We start from the raw sequence: 23,967 nt of genomic DNA, 5'->3' as shown, positions 1-23,967 counted from the left end.
ATATTAATGCAGAACACAGGTGTCAAACTCCAGTCCTAGAGGGCCGCAGTGTCTGCTGGTCTTCAGGTTGTTCTCATTTAACTCATTAATTGGCTAAAGAATCGACACCTTGTTCTCGAGGCCTTAATTGACGGCTGATTGAAAGGAAACCACAAAAACCAGCAGACACTGCGGCCCCTTGGGAATTCAGTTTGACACCCATGATGTAGAACATGCTTTACTTACAATAGAGAATAATGTCAAAACTCAACTTTGAAATGCCACAAAAAAGCTAAAATATCCCTAACACTTTCCATTACCAAATGTACAGTAATTATCTGTTACAGTAGCACACCGTATACTTCACAGGTCAGTAAAACTGTATAATGAGACCAACATATTTCTGACCTTGAAAGGCTAGCATTATAAATATTTTAGGCATTCTCAAATAAGTTCAAAAGTCCACTTCCTTGCGAATGGAATTCAGCATTAACAAATATAGATCACGAACACTGGTCCCAGTGGTGATATGTAACCTTTATGGTGGCTGTAAGATAAGAATGAAAAAATAAGAGGCTGGTTTCACAATTTGTTTTTTTTTTACATACAAGCATGACTTTTTTTTTGTTATGGTCATTATTAAGAATAAGTAATAAGAAAATAATAACTAATACGAAAATAATATTTTCTATTGCAAAGAGACTAGTATTTTCTGAAGCATCTGAAAAGCCTTACGATCATGTTTGTGGGGTACTTCGAACCTACAAGCCTACACCCTAAAATGGCAAGATGCTGGATAATTAAAAAAAATTTTATGTCATTAAATACAAAGCTTTTTCAGGTTGCAACATGAGCTTCACAGTGAAGTCTGAATACCTTGAAACAATCTCCGCCTTTTCCTCACTGTTTTAACAATACATTTCCTGATCTCCTGTGTTCTGATCCCATATATGATTGGATTCAACAGAGGTGGAATCACAAGAATATCTACAGTAATTAAAATATAAGCCTCTCCTGGCAGAAATGGACTGAATCTATAATAAATTGCAAAGAAAAGTGTAGCCAGGGCAAAATTATTGAAGGTGATTAAATGAGGAGAACATGTACTGAGTGCTTTCTTTTGTGCATCTTTTGAGGCTTTCAGACTGACATTGAGAATCAGTGCATAAGAGAGAATCACAATAATACAAGGGAAACCGACTAAGCTTATCACTATGCATATGCCCCACAGACTAACCAGACCACTTCTCCCACAGGAGATGTTAAGGAGGGTGAGGTTGTCACAGAACAGCTTGTGAATGGTGAACCCGCACAGGGACAGTTGAGAAGTCAGATACACTTGAATGGATATAGAGGAGAGAGGAAGGATGTTGGCTGCAGTAAGCAGTGCTTTCACTTTTCCAGGAGTCATGATGGTGTGGTACAGCAAAGGCTTGCAAATGGAGACATATCGGTCATAGGCCATAACTGAGAAAGTTGTATAAGCAGACGATATGTAGAAATAGCTCCAAAACAGCTGAACTAGACAAGCCAGCAGTGAGCTCTTTTGAGTGCCTGAAATAAGGTTTTCCATGACTTTTGGCCAGACAGCAGAGCTTCCTATCAGTCCGTTTACTGCCAGGTTAAACAGGAAAATGTACATGGGTTTGTGTAGGCTGGATTCTACATAAATAACCAGCATCAGAAAAACATTGACAAAAACTGAGAGGAGGTAGAAAGTAAATGTGAGAGTGAAAAATAAGTAATTCAGTGGGCCAGAGGATCCATATATGGTGAATATTAAAATGGTGTCCAAAGAGGAGTGATTCATCTTTTTTCCTGTGAAGTAGAAATAATTTAACAATATGCAATTCAGAACATCAGGCTATGTCCAGTGTGCCATTGTAAACAAGAACTTCTGGTTCTGGTTAATAAAAAAAAAAAGTTTAACTCTAATCACTAACTCACGTTCCTGTGCCTTTATGTCAATATTGCAATATTGAGTATGAGTTTATTTACATGCATGAGAAAAGTATTTTTTACTTATCTTCTGATATTATGAGCCCTCTTAATAATTTCCCAAAGGAATGAAGTTCACAAAGGACACTGAATTGAGAATGTTGAATACATTTCCACAAATAAATTATTCCATAACTTAAATTATTTGAACAATATGCAGCTCAAAACATCAGGCTATGTCCAGTGTGTCATTGTAAATAAGAACTTTTTCTGGTTCATTGTAGTTAAAAAAAGGAATGAACTCCAAAGGAATGAAGTTCACAAAGGACACTGAATTGAGAATGTTGAATGCATTTCCACAAATAAATTACTCCATAACTTTATGCCACATTTCAAACTTACCGTGAGTCTGCTCTTGTATGAAGGTGCTGACACACAGCCCACATTTATATCTTTCTCTGGGTCTTTGTCCATTCCTGTGTTTTTATTCTGAAGGGGGAGGATGAACCCCCTCTAGGATTAATTACATCACGATGCATGTAAAACCACGGATCATAATTATCTTATTCTGTTATCAGAGGGGGTAGAAGGGAGTTCAGGCTAAATTCAGTTAAACTATTTAAACTTCTATAGTTTCCTTTTTAATTAAACCATCAAATTTTTTATACATGTGTGTATGTTCTTATTCTCTGTAATGTATATGTTTCCTGAGATGTACCTGGATGTCAAACTCATTTTGGCTGTTCACATCAGCTCATTCTTTATTCTTCCGGTAGATGCCACACATTTTAAATGAAATGATTGACTGACAGGCACTCCCAATAGGGCAATGCAGCTTCACCAAAGTTACTGCATGCATGTGGGAGTAATTTAATTAATTAATCAATGTGTAATGAGTGTAATGAATTTAGCAAGACCGTTATGGGCTGAACCAATTTTTAGCTGAAGGGGTGATTCCTTTGATTGGTGCCTTAAGAGTTCTTCAGTCATATATTGTATTAATTCATAAAATATTATTAGATCAAAATCCCAAACTAGGGGTGGCAAACAATTTTTTTTTAGGTTGGCACATGCCACCCAGTGCCACCAAAGTTGATCTGCCCCTGCATGATGGCCATCGGTTGAACTTGCACAGATTCCCTGCGTTGCCCACGGTGAAATGGCCTGGAGGAGAGTGGCATGCTCGCAGGTACACAGGGCTGTTCTTAAGTACCCTGGTATCATGGACTGAGCCGGGGTACCCCACATCAATGTCCCAGAACTTGCCCTTGCTCTTGCATATGGCCTGCAGCTACATTGGGATCCAAAAGACTGAGACCACATTGATTTTTTTTGCATGCAATCCTGGAAATAAATAGATTCTTGGGGGATTTTGAACATTTTAAAACAAATTAAAGTTCATTCAAAGCTTGAAAACCACTTGTAAACCAAAGAAGAGGAAGGAGTGTTGCACAATCTACAATCACCTGACCTCAACCCCGTTGAGCATTTAATGGGGACAGTTGAAGACAAGCCAAGCATTCAGTAACATCACAAGATGCTCTTTGGAACATTGTCAACTAATGTTGGGATAACATGGATCATGAGGTTGTGTACAAATGTGTGGAGTCCATGCCAGCTCGAGTGCATTAAAGCAAAAAAGGGACATATCAAATACAGAGAAATTACATGTATAAATACATTTTTCAAAGATTCAACTTTTCCCTGAAATTGCTGATAATATCATTTGTAATAAAAACTTTGCATTACAGTAGAAAATTCACTTGCCACTTTTGGAGGGTTTTTCATTGACCTGATGCTGTCAGGGGGCTAGAATTTCATTTTCCCAATTTGTTCTGTGTGGGGGGGCGGGGGGCGGGGGGCTATGTGAAATGTCATTACATTGAATTTATTGTTTTTTAAATGTATTTGTGTGATTGCGAAGCAACACACTATTGTTAACCAACGGTTTTATTTTTCAGCCGTTTTTTTTGTCCACCTACTCCTCCCGCAGTTTTTGCAATCACACTCCACATTTTCTTGAGGAAATGCAAATCTCTAGTTCATTTATACTATGTCTTTCTCTATATTGTCTTTTAAAATGTTATTTGTTTTATACATTTATTGATTTGATATTTTTATTTGATCTTAATGTGTCTCAGATTGTGTCTATTTTTATGGTATTTGTTTTTCACTGCTGTAAAAGACTTTGAGCTGTATGCTTAAAAAGTGTCATCTAAATAAAGTTTTTATTATTTCATGACATTATAGGCATGTATCTTATTCAGAGAAATGTACAAAGTGCATAACCATAACCAGGGACAAGTGCACAGAAAGACCCTCAAGGGAAGTATAGTTCTAGAAATGTGTAGATGAATCTGATGACAAATGGAAAAAAACGATTCATCATAGCATAGCACAGAGGACTGAAACAACAGGTGTGAAATGCAATTGGGTGGAGCAAAATGCAGTGCCATCAGGGCGATTCCATGACCAATGCATACTTGCTGATGGGCTGCCATGCACTGTTGGGACTGCAGATGTCTGTGGACAACAACACCAAGTGCAAGTGTGCTTTCCATCTGACTCAGTTAGGAAGGTTGTGGTCACGCTCAGGGACACTCCGACATGCCCTGGGCGGGGATCAGCAACCACCCGACTGCCGGATGACTGCTCTTACCTCCTGAGCTAATGTCACCCTGTATTTTTGCATACTTCCAGGGAAGTAGAGGAGTGGTTGTGGAGGAGTGGAGTAAAGGAGGGGGAAATGAAAAATAATGGGACTCACCCTTACTGAATAATGCACTTACAGCAGAGCAATGTCCTGCCTGCCCCTTACCTGTTTCTGAGCTCCTGTCTCATCTTGTTCCATCCTGCTCCAGTTCTCCTGCCTGCCCTGCCTGTCTCAGTCCAGCCCTGCTCCAGCCGTTTGCCCCGCTGCCCTGTTCTGGGACTTAGCCCTGCCTTCTCTGCATTGCTCTGGTTGCTTGGACTTGATTCTATGATTCTGCTTGCCTGTATTGGTCTTATTGCAGGACATTGACCCGTTTCCGGTTACTCTGATTAAAGCCTGTTATTTACTACATCTTGGTGTCTGCGTGTGGTTCCGATCGGTTCCCTAACACCTCACTGCAGAACTGGAGTTTGAGCCCTCTGCTCTACAGTTGTGTAAGAACCGGAACAAATTACCTAGTCTGTGAAAATTATTCCAGTTTTAGTACAGTTCTGGGGTTTTCACCTGTTTAAACCTGTGGTTTAGTTCCATTGCTTCAGACAGGAGTGAACAACATGCAGTGTGTATTATTGCTTAAACAAACATTAATTGAGAGCATTTTTTATTTACAATAGAAAAATAACATCAAGACTCAACTTTTAAATACAACAATTATATTAAAAACAAGCCAAAATATCCCTCACACTTTTCCCTTGCCAAATGCACATTCATTACTTCTGTTACAGTAGCATACATTATACTTCAGAGGTCATTAATACTGTACAATGAGACCAACATATGTTCTGCCATTAAATGCTGGAATACAGTTTCCTCTTCATTGGATTAATTAAAAAATCCACTTCCTAGCTAAACAAATGACACATCAAATTTAGATGATAGGCTGTAGACTGGCAACAGTGGTGATGTCTAACCTTTATGGTGGCACAACCAGAGGGATATAGGCATGAATACTGTATTTTTTTTTTTTTTTTTTTTTTGGAACAATCATTGTAATATAAGAATTATAAGAAATATATTTTTTTATAGCTTTTACTCTAGCATAAATGGTGCCTGGCCTAAACTAAACAGATTTTTTTCTTTAAAGTTATCTTGGTGTCTGTCTTGTCTTTTATGAATGGTGCTCGCAAGTTGATTTAGTTGTTGATTGCAACCTGAACTTGACAGTGAAGCCTATATAACTTAAAAGATCCGGAACAATCTCTGCCTTTTCTTCACTATTTTTACTACACATTTCCTGATCTCCTGTGTTCTAATCCCATATATAATTGGATGCAACAGAGGGGGAACCACAAAAATATCTATGATCATTAGTATATTAGCCTCTCCAGGTAGAAATGCACTGTATCGAAAGTAAATCACAAAGAGAAGAATAGTCAGGGAAAAATTAATGAAGGTGATTAAATGAGGAGAACATGTGCTGAGTGCTTTCTTTTGTGCATCTTTTGAGGCTTTCAGACTCACAGTGAGGATCTTGGCATAAGAGAGAAGCACAGTGAAACAAGGGAAACCAACTAAGATTGTAACCATACATACGCCATACAGGTTAACCAGAGCACTTTTCACACAGGAGAGTTTCAGGAGAGTCAGGTTCTCGCAGATCAGGTTGTGAATGGTGAACCTGCACACTGGCAGTCTGGAAGTCAAATACATTCGGACAACTAAACAGGAGAATGGAATGATGTTGGCCACAGTCAGTAGTGTTTTCACTTTCCCTGGAGTCATGATGCTGTGGTACTGCAAAGGCTTGCAAATGGAGACATATCGGTCATAGGCCATGACTGAGAAAGTGGTATACGCAGAAGCCACATAGAAATAGATCCAAAATGCCTGAAGTAGACAAGCTACAAATGAGCTTATTTGCGTGTCTGAAAGTAGGTTTTCCATTACTTTTGGCCAGACGGCAGAGCTTCCTATCAGTCCGTTTACTGCCAAGTTAAACAGAAAAATGTACATGGGTTTGTGTAGGCTGGATTCAAAATAAATTACCAGCATCAGAAAAACATTAGAAAAAATTGAGAGGAGGTAAAAAATTAAAGTGAGTGTGAAAAATAAGTAATTCAATGGGCGGAAGGATCCATATGAAGTGAATTTCAATGTGATGTCCAAAGAAGAGTGATTCATCATGGTTTTCCTATAGGGTAGAAAAAACAGAACATTAGGATATGTCCATACTGTCTTTGTAAACAAGCTGTTGATCATTGCTGATCTGATCTCTTTCTGCCAATATTATACCTTAACTAAAAAATGTTGTACTCTTCCTTATCAGGGATTATATATTGAATTTTCAACACAGAGTATTCAACACTCACTCAGTATTCACAGCTATCATAATGTGAGCTAATTTTACTGTGTACCTTCTGATCTTATGAGCCATGTTAATGATTCCCCATTTGTTTGTGGAAAGGTTGAATGTAGTTCCATAAATCCATACAGTAATTCCAAAACGTTATGTCACATTAAAAACTTACCGTGACTCTATTCTTGTTGTCAGTGCTATAAGAAAGTGCTGTCAGACAACCCAGATTTATATGTTTCTTCTAGGCGGTTGGAAATTACTGTGTTTCTATTTTGAGGGAAGGTGTCCCCTCTTGGATTAATTGCAACAAGATACAAAAATATGAATCAGACAGATGTGTGGCACTGTCCATTAGGTGGCTGACTCATTAGCCATTTCTGAATCGCCCACGTGGGTGAGGGTTCAATCCCCATCACAACAAAGTCCCTTCAGAGCTGTACTCTTTTCTCTATCTGTTACTCTGTCCATATCAAACAAACATATTACAGAAGAGTGGTCTGTCCACTCTCTTTTAAAATAAAATGCTCATAATAATTGTGGTGCTATGCACCCAGACCAGGCTCCCCATAATCTTATGGTACTAATCTGTTATGGTACTAAGATTAGGCCACCCATCTTCCAAGAATATGATTTATGGAGGTTCAGGTTTGTATAGCTTTTGCTCTAATTGGAAGTAGTGAAAAAGTCAAGCAGTTTTGCAAACGATAGCTGCCCTTTCCATATTGTCTATAGCAGTGGTTCCCTAAATTCCCCTTGGCTAGCCCCAGCCAGATCCAGGAGTGTTTCTCAATATATGTTCTTGTGTTCTTGTGTTCTTGTTTCAAGTTATCTTTCACAGCCCAAGTATGGTTCCAGTGTCAAGAACACAAGAAAACATGAACAAGACACCTCTGTGTAAATGGGTGAATGAGAAGCATCAATTGTACAGCTTTTGATAAAGGCACTATATACTGTAAATGCATTTTCTTGCCCAACAAGAATGAACCTAATATCCCACCATTCATTGCAAGACTAGCCAGGTTAGTTTTTAGTTTCACCATTTCTGCAGTAAATGTTCCTAATAATATAAAAATACATTTCTAAGACTAGAAATAAGGTTAGAAATATGTGTTATAATCACCAAATCTTATGTATACATAGTAGCCCGATGACTGAAGCATTCATAAGACTCCGCTCACCTATCTCACAGAGTTAACTTTAACTTTATGGGGCGACATAGCTCAGGCAGTAAGAGCAGTTGGAGGGCAGTCGGAGGGTTGCCGGGTCGATCCCCCGCCTGGGCTGTGTCGAAGGGTCCCTGAGCAAGACAGCTAAGCCCTAAATGCTCCTGATGAGCTGGTCGGCGCCTTGCATGGCAGCCAATCGCCGTTGGTGTGTGAGTGTGTGTATGAATGGGTAAATGAGAAGCAATTCAATCAATCAATTGTACAGCGCTTTGGATAAAGGCGCTATATAAATGCCAACCATTTACCATTTAACCGAGCCAAGCCGGCAGACTCATACATTTTTCTGGGTGAATGAAGCAACCTAAATACATTACAAGAGCAGCAGATGAAAATGCCATTTTATTCTATTTAATGTTTTAAGTAGGCTATAGTTTGTCTAAAATTGGAATTAAATCATACCTAAAACCACAGTAAAGCAACTTTACAAACAAATTACACAAGCTGGAGAGTAAAGACTGTCAGAAAAGGTTACGACTGCCTGTTTTGTAGCGGTAGCACATGCACACATCACAAGCATGCATTGCAACTGAAATTCAGTGTTCTCATGTTGTGCCAATGATAGTCAAGCAATTATGAGGCTGAGAAATAGGGGGGGAAAAATCAGTCTTAAAGAGTTAAAAATAAAATTGAGGGGGCATGTCCCTCAGTTTGATTTGGCATGATGCTGCTGGTGCTAGATGAATGTCAAATTTCCCTTGGAATGATCATAAATAATCATTAATACTAATGTAAGATGTCCTTCCCTGACCATGCAACAGAATATCGCACATTTCAGAGTACAGGAGAATGTAGAAGAGTGAATGGTTGCATAATTAAATGTGTATACTGCATTGTGCCCTGATGCTTCAGCATAATTTTAAAATGTGATATTAATGTTTCATCATAAACCATCATAAGAGGCTCATTTATATTAAGAGTGGTTTTGGATAGGTTTTTGTACCCCTAGATATCATGGACACTATACTGATAAAAAGATAGTGATGGCCACTTGAAAATGATGATGATTATTTCATGATGTACTGCAATGCACAACTTACCCATTTTAGATAACTTTGAGACACGAATGGAATGGTTACATTTTGCTTCACCAATCATTATTTGTTATGCATATCACCGTCAGATATGTGACTCTCAGCATTTAATTTCAAACTAACAGAAAATAAATCAATTTTTATTTATCCCTTAAAATAATGAAAATGGAAATAAAGAAAATAAACTAAACTAATATTATTGCTACATGATAATACATATTGTGTATATATATGTATTACAATTATAAAATATTATGTACTGTACACAGTTTGCATTATAATTGATACAACTGTCTTTTTCCAAGTTTATGTTCAGCGCACATCTGGTGACATAAGGGCTGAAATGGAACACTATAAATAGGTGAGGATTAGCTAGATTTGGGGTTAAACTTATTCAACAAACTATTATTTGTTATATAGTGTTGCACAAACTGAAATTCTGGAGAGCTGTGGTGTCTGCTGGTTTTCGGTGTGTTTCAGCACTGATGTGATTCATTAAAGTAATTGACTGCAGTGCGTGGACAGGTTGTTTCCCAGGCCTGAATTGGCTGGCAGTTGAAAGGAAACCACAATACCCTGCAGAATCTAAACATGGCCCCGCAGAACTGGAGTTTGAGGCCCCTGCTCTACAACTCAAAGTTGTGTGAGACCTGGCACAGGTCTATTCAAAATGATTCCAGTTGTAGTGCAATTCTGCAAACAATTGTCTGAAACTGGAGTGAACATCAAGGAATGTATATTATTGCTGAAACGCATTCATTCAGAACTTTTTTTTATTTACAATAGAACTGTACTGAATTTTGAAATGCAGCCATGGGGTTAAATTTAAGCCTAAATTTCCATCATACTTTTTCCATTCCTGCATGTACATTCATTCTGCTGTTCTCTTACACTAGCACACATTATACTTATGTGTAATACAATACTGCACAATGAGACCACAATATTCTCTGACATTAAAGCCTGGAATTATACAGAGTATATATTTAATCAGACACTTTTTATAAATCCTAAATCTACACTGGCACCAGTGGTGACTTACAGTATGACCTATAAGATGGCTGCCTGATACATGAAAAGTAAGACCGAGGGAAAGACAGGCTGGTTTTACAAACAAATTGTAAATATCAGCATAAATACTGTTTTTGGCAATTATATTTTGTAATGGAACCTGTTGGAAATGGTACTTTCCGAAGCATCAGCAAAGCCTTACTTTCTTTATATGTTGGGGGGCTGATCTCAAATTTGGGCAATGCTACACTCTACAACAGAAAGATACTGCAGATTGTCTGGCTTGGAATCAGTATTAATAATTTTATATTTATTAATCTCATTAAAAACAAAGCTTTTTCAGAAGTTCACTAGTTGATTTTGTCATTGAAAAGCACATTAATTGGACCTGATCGCAGTCTGAACTTCATAGTAAGTGAAAAAGCTGAATAGATCCTGAAAAATCTCTCCTTTTTCCTCACTGTTTTTACAAAACATTTCCTGATCTCCTGTGTTCTGATCCCATATATGATTGGATGCAACAGAGGGGGAATCACAAAAATATCTATGATCATTACTATGCAAGCATTTCCTGGTAGAACTGAACTGTATCTATGATAAATATCAACAAAAAGAGAAGCCAGTGATAAATTAATGAAGGTGATCAAATGAGGCGAGCATGTGCTGAGAGCTTTCTTTCGTGCATCTTTGGAGGCTTTCAGACTCACAGTGAGGATCTTTGCATAAGAGAGCAGCACAATAATACATGGAAAACCAATTAAGATTGTAATCATGCAAACACCATATAGACTAACCAGAGCACTTTTGACGCAGGAGAGTTTCAGAAGTTCCAGGTTGTCACAGAACAGGTTGTGGATAGTGTAGCCACACATCGGCAGAGTGGAAGTCAGATACACTTGAATGGATATAGAGGAGAGAGGAATGATGTTGGCTGCAGTAAGCAGTGCTTTCACTTTCCTAGGAGTCATGATGCTGTGGTACAGCAAAGGCTTGCAAATGGAGATGTATCGGTCGTAGGCCATGACTGAGAATGTTGTATAAGCAGATGATATGTAGAAATAGCTCCAAAACACCTGAACTAGACAAGCCAGCAGTGAGCTCTTTTGAGTGTCTGAAAGAAGGTTTTCCATGACTTTTGGCCAGATAGCAGAGCTTCCTATCAGTCCATTTACTGCCAAGTTAAACAGAAAAATGTACATGGGTTTGTGTAGGCTGGATTCAAAATAGATAACCAACATCAGCAAAATATTAGAAAGAACTGAGAGGAGGTAGAAAATAAACGTGAGAGTGAAAAAGAAGTAATTCAGTGGCCGAAAGGATCCATATGATGTAAATATTATTGTGATGTCCAAAGGGGAGTGATTCATCATCATGATTTTCCTGTGGCACAAAAATAACTGGATGTTTAGCAGTTCAGAACATGTTGATATGTCATTCATGCCATCAAAAATAATTTGTTCATTACTTATGAGCAACTCTGACACCTGTCCCTTTACGCCAATAATTACAATACTACTATCTTCCAAATCTAGATTCATGCCCCCTTTTCTATAACCTGCTTAATTTGATGTAATGTTCCTTTTAAATATTGAATTTAAACAGAGTATTCAACAACACTTTAATAGTATTCATGCATTCTCAGATATTGTAATTTATAGTATATTTTACTGTGTGTCTGATATTATGAGCCATGTTAATCATTCCCCACTTGTTTGTGGAAAGTAATGATGCACACATTTAAAACTGAACCGAAAATATTGAATGCAAATACATAAATCCATAACTTCCTTATTTGACTTAGATACATTAGATACATACACTTACTACAGCTCTGCTCTTGTCTTGCTGCCCGTACAGTGTAGAAGTGCTGACACAAAGCCCTGATTTATATCTTTCTCTAGGTTGTTGGACATTAACTTGTTTATATTTTGAAGACTGTCTGAGGGAGGGTTTCCCCTCTAGGATTAATTACATTATGATGCAAGTAGAGAGATTTGTGTTGCCCAGCATGGGTGAGGGTTCAATGTAAGCTGTAGTAATTTCTTTATCTTCGTTACTCTGTCTGAATCAGGCAAAAAAAGATACTAAAGGATATTATTAGCGGTGTGTCCACTGTCTGGCCCATAATCATCTTGTGGTGCTATGTGCCTTGACCAGGCTGCTCATACCCCTGCATTATTATGAGCCTGACCTGGCTGAAGATAACCTTACAGTTCTATGAATATGACCAAACACTTGCAGTACTATATGGTTGACCAGGCTGCTCATATCCTTACACTACTGTAGTTATGTTTCTCTTCAAATGTTTTGGAAAATGTTAAGTGAATTGTGCGTATGAACTGTTATATGAATATTCAGAAGAGGTCATTACAGTATTGCATCACCAAAGAGTGCCAACTGCCCTTCTTTTGGTTTTCTGGAGTGGAAGCATGTGATATATTATCATTTATACAAAAATCTAGCTTCAATCACCTTTTTACTGTACCTGTTCTTTCCCGATATGACAAATCTTCCACTTTGAAAAACATTTTGAGACACTAAGGCTGTGTTCCCTATACACTATATTGTCCACTATTTAGGGGATTGGCCATTTTGTTGTGTGTCTGAATTTAAGGCATCTAATTTGACACCCAAAATTGTTCACTCAATATTCCCCACAATGCACTGCAAAATCCAAGCGATGTAGGTTACAAACAATGTTCTCTACTTGATCACCGGAGAGATTTTTGTCAATATGGCGACAGTTGAGCCTGCTCCACTCGTCTACAAATGTGAGGCAGGCAGAACATGCGCAGGTGAACAAAAGTAGCGACTGCAACTTTTTTCTTTAATTGTTTATTAGTTATTAATCACGGATAAATAATTGGTACAAATACACAAAGAGCATCCTTATCTTCTCTATATCATATTCTGACCCTGTGAAACAGGTTGCACAGTTTTTGTTCAGCAAAAGGTTGTATGTCAAACCAGGGAATTGTGGAATTCACGCCACCCCCATCACCTTCCTTGGATTTACAATTCTAATGGTGATCTGAAAATGGATCCAGGGAAAGGTAAAGGTGGTTATAAACTGGCCCTGACAAACCATGGTTGAGCAGGTACAGTTCTCCCTGGGAGTCGCTGTAAGTTTTACCAGAAGATCTCCTGGGAGATTGAGACCCTGATGAAGAATGCACAGGACCCTCACAGGTGACCTTCACTCACAGGTGCTTCACTGGGTTCATGCCTCCAGGTTTGAAGATCATCCAAGGGTCCAATGGATGTAGGAGTTCATGCATAGAAGGTTTCAGTGGCCATCCATGGACTCTGATGTGCCATGTGATGTCTCTGCCTCTTCCGTCTGCATATACCTCAAAACTCCTCAACACTCCCCGACACTTATCTATATCCTCTGTCCATCTCCATCCATCCCTAGCCTCATATTTCGATATTTCACAGGTTTGCCCCTCCAATGGCTGCACTACCATTTTAGTGGTAGAGAACCAAATGTTGATTCCTTTACCCAAGCTTCATTTACACCACTGATAATCACTCTTCTAGTGCCAACTACTGCCATGGGCTGAATTTGGCCATAACTCCTTTGTCACTTCCGCTACTGGGCTCTCCCCTGTCGAGAGTCAATACAGGTTTCAGCAATATATCCTTCCTGAGACTGAGAAGGGCCTGAGAGTGCCTTCTGCCCAGATGTTCCTGATGCTCTGCTGCAGATGTCAGGCAAGTCCCAGGATTAAGCCAGTCATCAGTACCATCCTCTCCAACCTGGGGCAAAATGTTTGGCTGTCCACAGTTGATGTTCCTACACAGGTTTGTCACAGGTGCAACACATTACCTCATTGTCTATCTTTTTTTTTTAAACTCATGTGCAAGCCCTGATGAAGGCAGCTTGCTGCCGAAACGTTGGCAAATAAAAAATATTGTATTGGAACATTGGAGTGTGTGAACTTTTTTCTCAATTCTAGACTACTGGTTACTTAAAGCATTATTCAGTCAGTCTTGCTGTTAAGAGAACTAAACTGTGCAGTCTTTCCAATTTGTGCCAGTACTGTATATGCAAGCTCCATTAAGTGCATGAGTTATCTCCAAGCATATCTTCCTCACTAATATAATATAATTTGGCTGTGGATATCAAAAAGCCCAATACACAACAAGACGTGTTGTTGTTCTTTTTTTCTGGAGGGCAGGCTATGTTTATAGGTAGACTTGAAAATCAAGTTAAAATATTCAATTAAAATTAATAATTAAAAAGTTAAAATAACCTTGGAGAAAGTCACATACCCAATGTGTGCGAACCCCAAATTCCAATTTTCCAATTAATTATGGAATTGTACGTTATATTTTCTTTCATTTCAGTGATTGTTCATACTGAGTCATGCACTGCTTGATAGCCTGTATTAACGCAGTCATCCCCTGCCTCAAAATACATTTTTGGGAGAAACATTTGCCATATCATCGTCTTCTATTGTATTTGTTGCGACTACAGAAATTGCTAATACAACCTGTGCAATATGCATGGATCTTAAAGGTAATTAAAAGAGTTAATTTAATTGAATATGAATGAATCAAGGTACACCACACCCACTGATAATATAGTCATGATTTGAAGAGTAACATTGGGCACAGAGAGCAGGCACTGAATTTTCATTTTAATACTGTGGGTACATAATATATGCATACTATTTAGTTTTATCTCCATCAGTCAATTGTGCATAAAATGTACCTTCGTAACACGAGAAAGTGTGTTATTATAATTCCCAACTATTCCCAGAACCTCTACAGTCACTTTAAAACATCCTAAACAGTCTCTCCTTTTTCCTCACTGTTTTTACAAAACATTTCCTGATCTCCTGTGTTCTGATCCCATATATAACTGGATGCAACAGAGGAGGAATCAACATGGTATCTACAGTCATTAAAATATTAACCTCCCCTGGTAGAAATGCACTGTATCTATTATAGATCACAGAGAAAAGAGAAGCCAGAGAGAAATTAATGAAGGTAATCAAATGAGGAGAACATGTGCTGAGTGCTTTCTTTTGTGCATCTTTTGACGCTTTCAGACACACATTGAGGATCTTGGCATAAGAGAGAAGCACAGTCATACAAGGGAAACCAATTAAGAGTGTAGCTGTACTTATGCCGTACAGATTAACCAGGACACTTTTTACGCAGGAGAGTTTAACAAGTGTCAGGTTATCACAGAACAGCTTGTGAATGGTGTACTTACACATTGGCAGTCTAGAAGTCAGATACACTAGAATAGCTATAGAGAATAGAGGAATGATGTTGGCTGCAGTCAGCAATGCTTTCACTTTCCCAGGAGTCATGATGGTGTGGTACAGCAAAGGCTTGCAAATGGAGACGTATCGGTCATAGGCCATAACTGATAAAGTGGTATACGCTGAAGCTCCATAGAAATAGGCCCCAAAGACCTGACCGAGACAAGCTGGAAATGAGATCTCTTGAGTGTATGAAAGAAGGTTTTCCATTATTTTTGGCCAAACTGTACAGCTTCCGATCAGTCCATTTACTGCCAAGTTAAACAGAAAAATGTACATGGGTTTGTGTAGGCTGGATTCAAAATAGATAACCAGCATCAGAAAAATATTAGAAAAAACTGAAAGGAGGTAGAAAATTAAAGCCAGGATTAAAAAAAAGTAATTCAGTGGCCGGAATGATCCATATGAAGTGAATATTATTGTGATGTCCAAAGAGGAGTGATTCATCATTATGATTTACCTGTGGGTTGAAATAATGAAACAATATGCAGTTCAGAACATTATTCTGTCTAGAGTGACACTCTATATCAAAAAGTATTTATTACTGATCAGGCTGGTTTAATACATTTTAAACGAAATGAGTCTTTGACAATCATCACCAACTCACACACCCGTTCATTTATGCAGGATGTTCTTTGCGCCACTGGTGTGTGAGTGTGTGTGACTGGGTGAAGCGTCAATTGTACAGAGTTTTGGATTAAGGCACTATATAATTGCCGACCATTTACCATTTACATCTTCTGATATTATGAGGCATGTTACTCATTCCACATTTGTCAGTAGAAAGGAATGATGCTCACAATGAACTGAATGTAGTTCCACGCATACATAATTTAATTTCAACTTTATACCACATTATAAACTTACCGTGACTCTACCCCTGCTGCCAGTGCTTTGTGAAAGTGCTCAAACACCGATTTATATCTTTCTCTGGGTTGGTGGGCATTAGTGTGCTTCTATTTTGAAGACTGTCTGAGGGAGAGTTTCCCCTCTTGGATTAATTACATTATGATGCAAGTAGAAGCAGAAATTCAGATACAAAAATGTGTAGCACAGTCCGTAGGGTGGCTGAGCCTCAATCTCATTGGTTTATTGGATTCACCCTGCCCCGCCCCTCCTTGCCCCTCTCCCCCCCAACCCATCACCACTCTCTGAGTCATAATCCATTCTCTAATACCCTTTCAATAAGTATTTTTGGCCTCACATCACAGTTTTCCAATGTTATTATGGTTATGAGCCTGACTGGGCAGATTATAATCTCATGGTCCGTTTTAGGAACACAAAAGGGTTATATAATATACACTCAGTGAGCACTTTATTGGGTATGTATTAGACCTATTTTTTAGACCTTTGGTAGCCAGTTTGTGGCTACCATATATGTTCAGTCATGTTATGTTCAGTCATATATAAACGATCATAACTTTTGAACTGTTTGTCCTCTGCTCATTCGATTCCTCTGCTGCATGTATACTGGCTCATTAAAGTGTGTCTGGTTAGATTGTTCAACAGTTAAATAAAGAAAGTCAAACATCCTGCCTGCTTTGATAAATTATATTTGTATGGGCGTGGCCAATTTTACTAAAACAGCAATAACTGCGCTATAAAAAGAAAAAATATCTAAATGCCTGTATCTCTGGAACCATTTGACCAATCATGTTGAAATGTTGTGGATTCAATCTGTGTCAAAGTTGCTATAGGTCCTTCCAAGGAACAATCCATATCTTAAAAAACATAGCTGCCAACAGCCAATCAGAAATCAGCTACCATTTAACAGGCTTAGAAATGGCCAATCATCATGAAACTTGGTGGCTATATTGAGCTCTATACTTGCTAAGAATATGTAGAATTTGGAATCAGTCAGCCATTAGGGAGCGCTATAGCATATATGCAGGTTTCAAAGAGTGCCTGTGATTAATGGAAAATTAATCGGAAATTGCTGCTCACACTTACACTTACCCTGTTCAGAGGTGCTCTTCTGCATACCACTGTTGTAATGTGTGGTTCTTTGCGTTACTGTCACCTTCCTGTCAGCTTTGACCAATCTGGCCATTCTCCTCTAACGTCTCTCACTAACAAGGCGTTTCTGTCTGCAGAACTGCTGCTCACTGGATTTTGTTTTTTTCATTATTCTTTGCAAACTCTAGAGACTAGTGTGTGTGAAAATCCCAGGAGATCAGCAGATTCTGAGATACTCAAACCACAATGTCTGCCACCAATAATCATTCCACAGCCAAAGTTACTTGGATCACATTTTTTCCCCATTCTGATGGTTCATGTGAACATTAACTGAACATCCTGACCCATATCTACATCATTGTATGCATTGCACTGCTGCCAAACAATTGGCTGATTAGATAATCGCATGACTATGTTGGTGTAATAAAGTAAAAATGTTCCTAATAAAGTGCTTGGTGAGTGTATAAATGTATATTTAATTGAAGCTACATTAAGCATGAAGAGTAAGAGTAGAGCTTAACAATACGCACAAGCAAATTCATTTAAACTTGTCCAAAAACAAATCCAACTGAACAGTTGTTTGTGGAGTTTGACTATCTGCCAAGCGCCAGGCTATAGAACCCCATTGTCTAAAAATTAAGAAGTGATTCATAACAAATGCAACTAATATCCTGCGCTGTTTCATGATGACAGCTTGACGGCATAGCAACAGTAACTAAGCAGGGAAACCACCATGGTTTGTCATGTCTATCGGTTCCTGGCCAGTTATATTACTTGTGTTTATGTTTAGTGATTGTGTTGAACTTGCAGTTATCTTAGTATGAGTAATATGCTTTATTTCAGGATTATTATATTTCCAAGTTTGTGTTTCTGGACAAAATTCTTGGTGGTGCTTTGGGCTATGATAGAACCACTAACTTTTCCCCATGCGGTGCTATAGCACCAGTAGTACCACCCATTCTGGCGCAGTAGGCAGTGGTCCTCACTCCTGGTCCTGGACAGCCGTAGGGTGTGCTGGTTTTGGTTTTCGCCTATTTCGCTAAGAAGCCAGGTGAGATGAGTTAACTGTGTAATTAACATTCTTGATTGACCAATTCATTGCTGAGTAACAACAAAAACTAGCACACCATTTTGCTCTCCAGGACCAGGAGTGAGAACCACTGGCCTATAGTGTTATTTGTATACCCTGCCAAAAAAAAGAAAAAAGCTTGGTTTTAAACAGCTGGTAGCAGGTTGGCCAGTTCAGACCAGCTCTGAACTCAACATGGTTTACCTGGTTGATCAGTTCAGACCAGCACAAGCTATGTTTTGAAACAGCATGCTATTTTTTTCCACAATGACATGCATGAGACTATCAATACTTGCAAATGCAAGTATGAACTTAAAACCAAGCCAAAATATCAATCATCATTATCTATTACCAAATGCACATTAATTACTTTATTCTGTTATAGTACCGCCCATTATACTTAAGAGGTCATTAATACTGCACAATGAGACCAACATATTTTCTACCATGAAAGGCAGGCATTATACAGAGTTTACACATGATCAAATAAATGTAAAAATCCACTTTCTTCCTATAAGAATGTGACATTATTAAATTCAGATTTTATCCACAGGCTCCAGTTTTGACTTGTGACATTCATGGTGGCTGTTGGATAATCCAAGGAAAAATAAGGCAATCAATCAATTTTTTGTATTTATTTGTTTAGTGCTTTTAACAAAGGGGCTTTGTCACAAAGCAGCTTTACAGAGAATCGGCCCCCAAGAGTACACCTAGGGCAACAGTGGCAAGGAAAAACTCCCGGGCTGATAACAGGAAGAAAGCTTGAGCAGAACCTGACTCAGAGGGGAAACCCATCTACCGCTGGTTTGCAGTGGTTTGTTGTAAAAAATTATAGTACATATAAACAGGTTTCACAACCAAGACATAAAGGTATGCATGAATACTGTTTTTGGCATTAATGTAATTGCATTGTGACAATTCTATTTTGTATAGTATAGAATCCATTTGTAGGCAACCCTGGTCCTGGAGTGCCAGTGACATTTCTTCAATTCCCACTAAACTTGATCACAAGCTTGGATGATTAAAGTCTGAGCCTACAGCCATTAAACCTGTTTAAGTGCAACCAATTAAAAGAAATCGAATTATGTGCTTATATGTTTGGATGGAGCAAAAACCAGGACCATCCCTGGCATTCAAAGACCAGGGTTGCCTGCCCTTGTTATAGGACCTGGTGGAAATTATACCTTCTGAAGCATTTTGAAAGTCTTATCTTGTTTTTTGGGGACTTCTCTCTATTATAGACTGATCTTCACTCCAGAAAAGCAAGACACTGCAGATTATCTGGCCTGAAGTCAGTATGAACCATCTCATTGAATAGTAGGATTGTGCTATTTTTCAGCTCTTAATGCCTCTACTGATCAAAGCCCTCTCCCAGTCTCCCTCCTTCTCTGATACTGTACAACTTGTTTGTGGCTGGTACATTTCTGGAGGAGGGAGGTGGGGTGGTGAGTCAGTCCAGACCACGCCCATACAATCCTGACGTTGTTTTCAATACAGATTTTATGTCGGACTTCAAATGTGTGTTGTTATAGTTATTGCCATTACTTTGGATAGATACTTGGTGGATATCTCCCTCTGTGAAGATTCATGGTTATTTCAACTATTTCCAACACCTTTACAGTCATTTTAAAATATCCTAAACAGTCTCTCCCTTTTCCTCACTGTTTTTAGAAAACATTTCCTGATCTCCTGTGTTCTGATCCCATATATAACTGGATGCAACAGAGGGGGAATCAAAACGGTATCTACAGTGAATAAAATATTAACCTCAGCTGGTAGAAATTCACTGTATCTATTATAGATCACAGAGACAAGAGAGGCCAGAGAGAAATTAATGAAGGTGATCAAATGTGGAGAACATGTGCTGAGTGCTTTCTTTTGTGCATCTTTTGAGGCTTTCAGACACACACTGAGGATCTTGGCATAAGAGAGAATCACAGTGAAACAAGGGAAACCAACTAAGGTTGTAGCTGTGAATATACCATACAAATTAACCAGGACACTTTTCACACAGGAGAGTTTAACAAGGGTCAGGTTATCACAGACCAGCTTGTGAATGGTGTACTTACACATTGGCAGTGTAGAAGTCAGATACACTAGAAAAGCTATAGAGAACAGAGGAATGATGTTGGTTGCAGTCAGCAGTGCTTTCACTCTTCCAGGAGTCATGATGGTGTGGTACAGCAAAGGCTTGCAAATGGAAACGTATCGATCATAGGCCATGACTGACAAAGTGGTAAAAGCAGAGCATATGTAGAAATAGCCCCAGAAGACCTGAACAAAACATGCTAGAAATGACATTGTGTGGGTGTCTGCAAGAAGGTTTTCCATGATTTTTGGCCAAACAGTAGAGCTTCCTATTAATCCATTTACTGCAAAATTAAACAAAAAAATGTACATGGGTTTGTGTAGGCTGGATTCAAAATAGATAACCAGCATCAGAAAAACATTAGAAAAAACTGAAAGGATATAGAAAATTAAAGCCAGGAATAAAAAGAAGTAATTCAGAGGGCGGAAGGATCCATATGAAGTGAATATTATTGTGATGTCCAAAGAGGAGTGATTCATCATTGTGATTTTCCTGTGGGGTACAAATAATGAAATAATATGCAGTTCAGAACATTAGTTTAGACTTTCACTGCAAATCAAAAAATGTTTATTACTGATCTTAATGAATTTAATGAATTTTCAACAAAATTAATTGAAAAATTAACAAAACAAAATTAACAAAAAATAATTAAAATAATTTAACACTCATCACCAACTAACACCTGATCATTTATGCAGTATTATCCTTTACGCAAGTACTTTGAGCTTCCTAGTGAAGAACTATGTCTACACTACAGTCTGCATGTACTCACAGATACTGTAATATATGTGGAAATTTTTTTATTTTAAAAAGTCTATTTTTTAGACTTTTATTCTACATCTTCTGATACTATGAGCCATGTTATCCATTCCACATTTGTCGGTAGAAAGGAATGATGCTCACATAGAAAAATAAACTGAACTGAGAATATTGAATGTAGTTCCACACATATATCATTTAATTTCAACTTTATGCCACATTATAAACTTACCGTTACTCTACTCCTGCTGCTAGTGCTTTGTGAAAGTGCTGACACACAGATTTATATCTTTCTCTGGGTTGTTGGACATTAGTGTGTTTCTATTTTGAAGACTGTCTGGGGGAGGAGGTCCCCTCTAGGATTAATTACATTATGATTCACGTAGAAGCAGAAATTAAGATACAAAAATATTAATCGTAGTGAGATGTGTGTCACAGTCTGTAGAGCGGCTGAGCCTCAATCTCATTGGCTTATTGGAGTCACCCCTCCTTGCCCCTCTCCCCCCAACCCAACACCAGCCTCTGAGTCATAATCCTTTCTCTTGTATGCTTTCAATAATCTTGAATTAAGCCTCACATCACAGTTTTCCAATGTTATTATGGTTATAAGCCTGACCGGGCAGAATATAATCTCATGGTAATATGAGGCTGCTACATCAGTGTTTGTTTTAGGAACACAAAAGAGCTATATGATAAACACTCAGTGAGCACTTTATTGGGTATTTATTAGACCCAATTTTAGACTTAAGTCTTCTGCTGCTGTAGCCTATCCACTTAGAGTTATGATGCATTGTGTGTTCTGAAATGCTCTTCTGCATACCACAGTTGTAATGTGTGGTTATTTGTGTTACTGTCACCTTCCTGTCAGCTTCAACCATTCTGGCCCTTCTACTCTGATCTCTCTCATTAAAAATGTGTTTCTGCCCGCCAAATTGCTGCTCAGTGGATGTTCTTTGCACCATTCTCTGCTAACTACAGAGCCTGTTTTGTGTGAAAATCCCAGGTGAACAACAGCATACTCAAACCGCCCTGTCTGGCACCAACAATCATTCCACGGTCAGTAACTTTGTTAAATTTTCTTCCCCATCCTGACATTTGGTCTGAAAAACATCTGAACCTCATGACCACGTCTGCATGCTTTTATGTGTTTAGTTGCTGCCACATGATTGGCTGATTAAATATTTGCATTAACAAGCTGGTGTAAAGATCTACCTAAAGTGCTCAGTGAGTATGTATACAGATATGGAGATCTGCAGAATCCAGGGTGCCATGTTGCAATGTGAAGAGGTGGGTCTTCAGTCAGTGTGGGCATTTGGGCAGGATGCCCAGAGTTAGCAGAATGCTGCTGTCTCAGGCCTAGCTGGTGTTTAGAGTCTTGCGATCTTTTGATGATTAAACCAAGCAGTCCCTTAACTGCCCAATAGGCTAGGACCAAAGGTCTGTGATTTTTGCTATTTTTTTTGTTCCCAGTTCTATGACTTTCCCTATTTGTTTGCCATTCCTGTGATTTCCTCCGTTTTTTGTGCATTCCGTGATTTTTTGGCAGGATTGGATGATAGCTGTCAACCTTAACATAGCCTACAGCAGTGGTCCTCACTCCTGATCCCGGAAAGCCACAGGGTGCGCTGGTTATGGTTTTCGTCTTAATATCAGCAACAAATTCAGACCCAAGAAGCCAGGTGTGATGTGTTAGCTGTGTAATTAACACTTTACAGTGGCGACATGGCTCAGGCAGTAAGAGCAGTCGTCTGGTAGTCAGGGTTGCCGGTTCGATCCCCCGCCCGGGCTGTGTCGAGGTGTCACTGAGCAAGACACCTAACCCCCAAATGCTCCTGATGAGCTGGTCGGCACCTTGCATGGCAGCCAATCGCCGTCGGTGTGTGAGTGTGTATGAATGGGTGAATGAGAAGCATCAATTGTACAGCGCTTTGGATAAAGACGCTATATAAATGCCAACCATTTACCATTTACCAATGAATTCCTGGCTAACAACAAAAGCTAGCACACCCTGCGGCTCTCTAGGACCAGGAGGGAGGACCACTGGCCTATAGTGTTATTTGTATTCCCTGCTATAACCAGCTTCCAGCTCAACATGGCTGACCAGTTCAGACCAGCTCTCAGCTTGACATGGTTTGACCAGCACATGCTATGTTTTAAAACAGCATGCTATTTTTTCCACAATGAAATGCAAGAGATTATATTTTCAAATGCAAGCATGAATTTAAAACCAAGCCAAAATATAAATCACCCTTTTCCATTACCAAATGCACATTCATTACTTTATTCTGTAACAGTACAGCACAGTATACTTCAAAGGTCATTAACACTGCACAATGAGACCAACATATTCCTACCTTTAAAGGTAGTCATTATACAGAGTTTACACATGATCAAATAAATGTAAAAATCCACTTCTTTCCTATAAGAATGTAGCATTATTAAATTCAGATTTTATCCACAGACACCAGTTTTGAAATGTAACATTCATGGTGGCTGTTAGATAATCAAAGGAAAAATAAGGCAATCAATCTATATATTGTTTTTATTTATTTGTATAGCGCTTTTAACAAAGGGGCTTTGTCACAAAGCAGCTTTACATAGAACCGGCCCCCCAAGAGTATGCC

General features: G+C 38.7%; 5 protein-coding genes across 5 annotated transcripts; all 5 read right to left on the bottom strand.

Annotated features, from left to right (window-relative positions):
• Positions 1–835: 835 nt before the first annotated feature.
• Positions 836–1,789, bottom strand: LOC133107377 (olfactory receptor 51L1-like). The gene has a single exon (XM_061216369.1). It carries the CDS (start codon positions 1,787–1,789, stop codon positions 836–838), a length of 954 nt encoding a protein of 317 aa, XP_061072353.1.
• A 4,020-nt stretch (positions 1,790–5,809) lies between these two features.
• On the bottom strand, positions 5,810–6,751 carry LOC133107376 (olfactory receptor 56A4-like). The gene has a single exon (XM_061216367.1). It carries the CDS (start codon positions 6,749–6,751, stop codon positions 5,810–5,812), a length of 942 nt encoding a protein of 313 aa, XP_061072351.1.
• Positions 6,752–10,544: 3,793 nt separating this feature from the next.
• On the bottom strand, positions 10,545–11,561 carry LOC133107375 (olfactory receptor 4S1-like). Its single transcript, XM_061216366.1, has one exon. It carries the CDS (start codon positions 11,559–11,561, stop codon positions 10,545–10,547), a length of 1,017 nt encoding a protein of 338 aa, XP_061072350.1.
• A 3,414-nt stretch (positions 11,562–14,975) lies between these two features.
• Positions 14,976–15,917, bottom strand: LOC133107374 (olfactory receptor 52L1-like). Its single transcript, XM_061216365.1, has one exon. It carries the CDS (start codon positions 15,915–15,917, stop codon positions 14,976–14,978), a length of 942 nt encoding a protein of 313 aa, XP_061072349.1.
• A 4,204-nt stretch (positions 15,918–20,121) lies between these two features.
• Positions 20,122–21,063, bottom strand: LOC133107373 (olfactory receptor 52L1-like). Its single transcript, XM_061216364.1, has one exon. The coding sequence runs from the start codon at positions 21,061–21,063 to the stop codon at positions 20,122–20,124; it is 942 nt and encodes a 313-aa protein (XP_061072348.1).
• Positions 21,064–23,967: the final 2,904 nt, after the last annotated feature.

Source organism: Conger conger, chromosome 13 (assembly GCF_963514075.1).
Source record: "Conger conger chromosome 13, fConCon1.1, whole genome shotgun sequence".
NCBI lineage: Eukaryota > Metazoa > Chordata > Actinopteri > Anguilliformes > Congridae > Conger > Conger conger.
Note: the sequence above shows the minus strand (reverse complement) of the source record. Positions and strands in the feature narration are given on the sequence as shown.

Coding starts and splice junctions, on each gene's coding strand:
- LOC133107377 (XM_061216369.1), bottom strand. CDS start 1,789: ATGAATCACTCCTCTTTGGACACCATTTTAATATTCACCATATATGGA.
- LOC133107376 (XM_061216367.1), bottom strand. CDS start 6,751: ATGAATCACTCTTCTTTGGACATCACATTGAAATTCACTTCATATGGA.
- LOC133107375 (XM_061216366.1), bottom strand. CDS start 11,561: ATGAATCACTCCCCTTTGGACATCACAATAATATTTACATCATATGGA.
- LOC133107374 (XM_061216365.1), bottom strand. CDS start 15,917: ATGAATCACTCCTCTTTGGACATCACAATAATATTCACTTCATATGGA.
- LOC133107373 (XM_061216364.1), bottom strand. CDS start 21,063: ATGAATCACTCCTCTTTGGACATCACAATAATATTCACTTCATATGGA.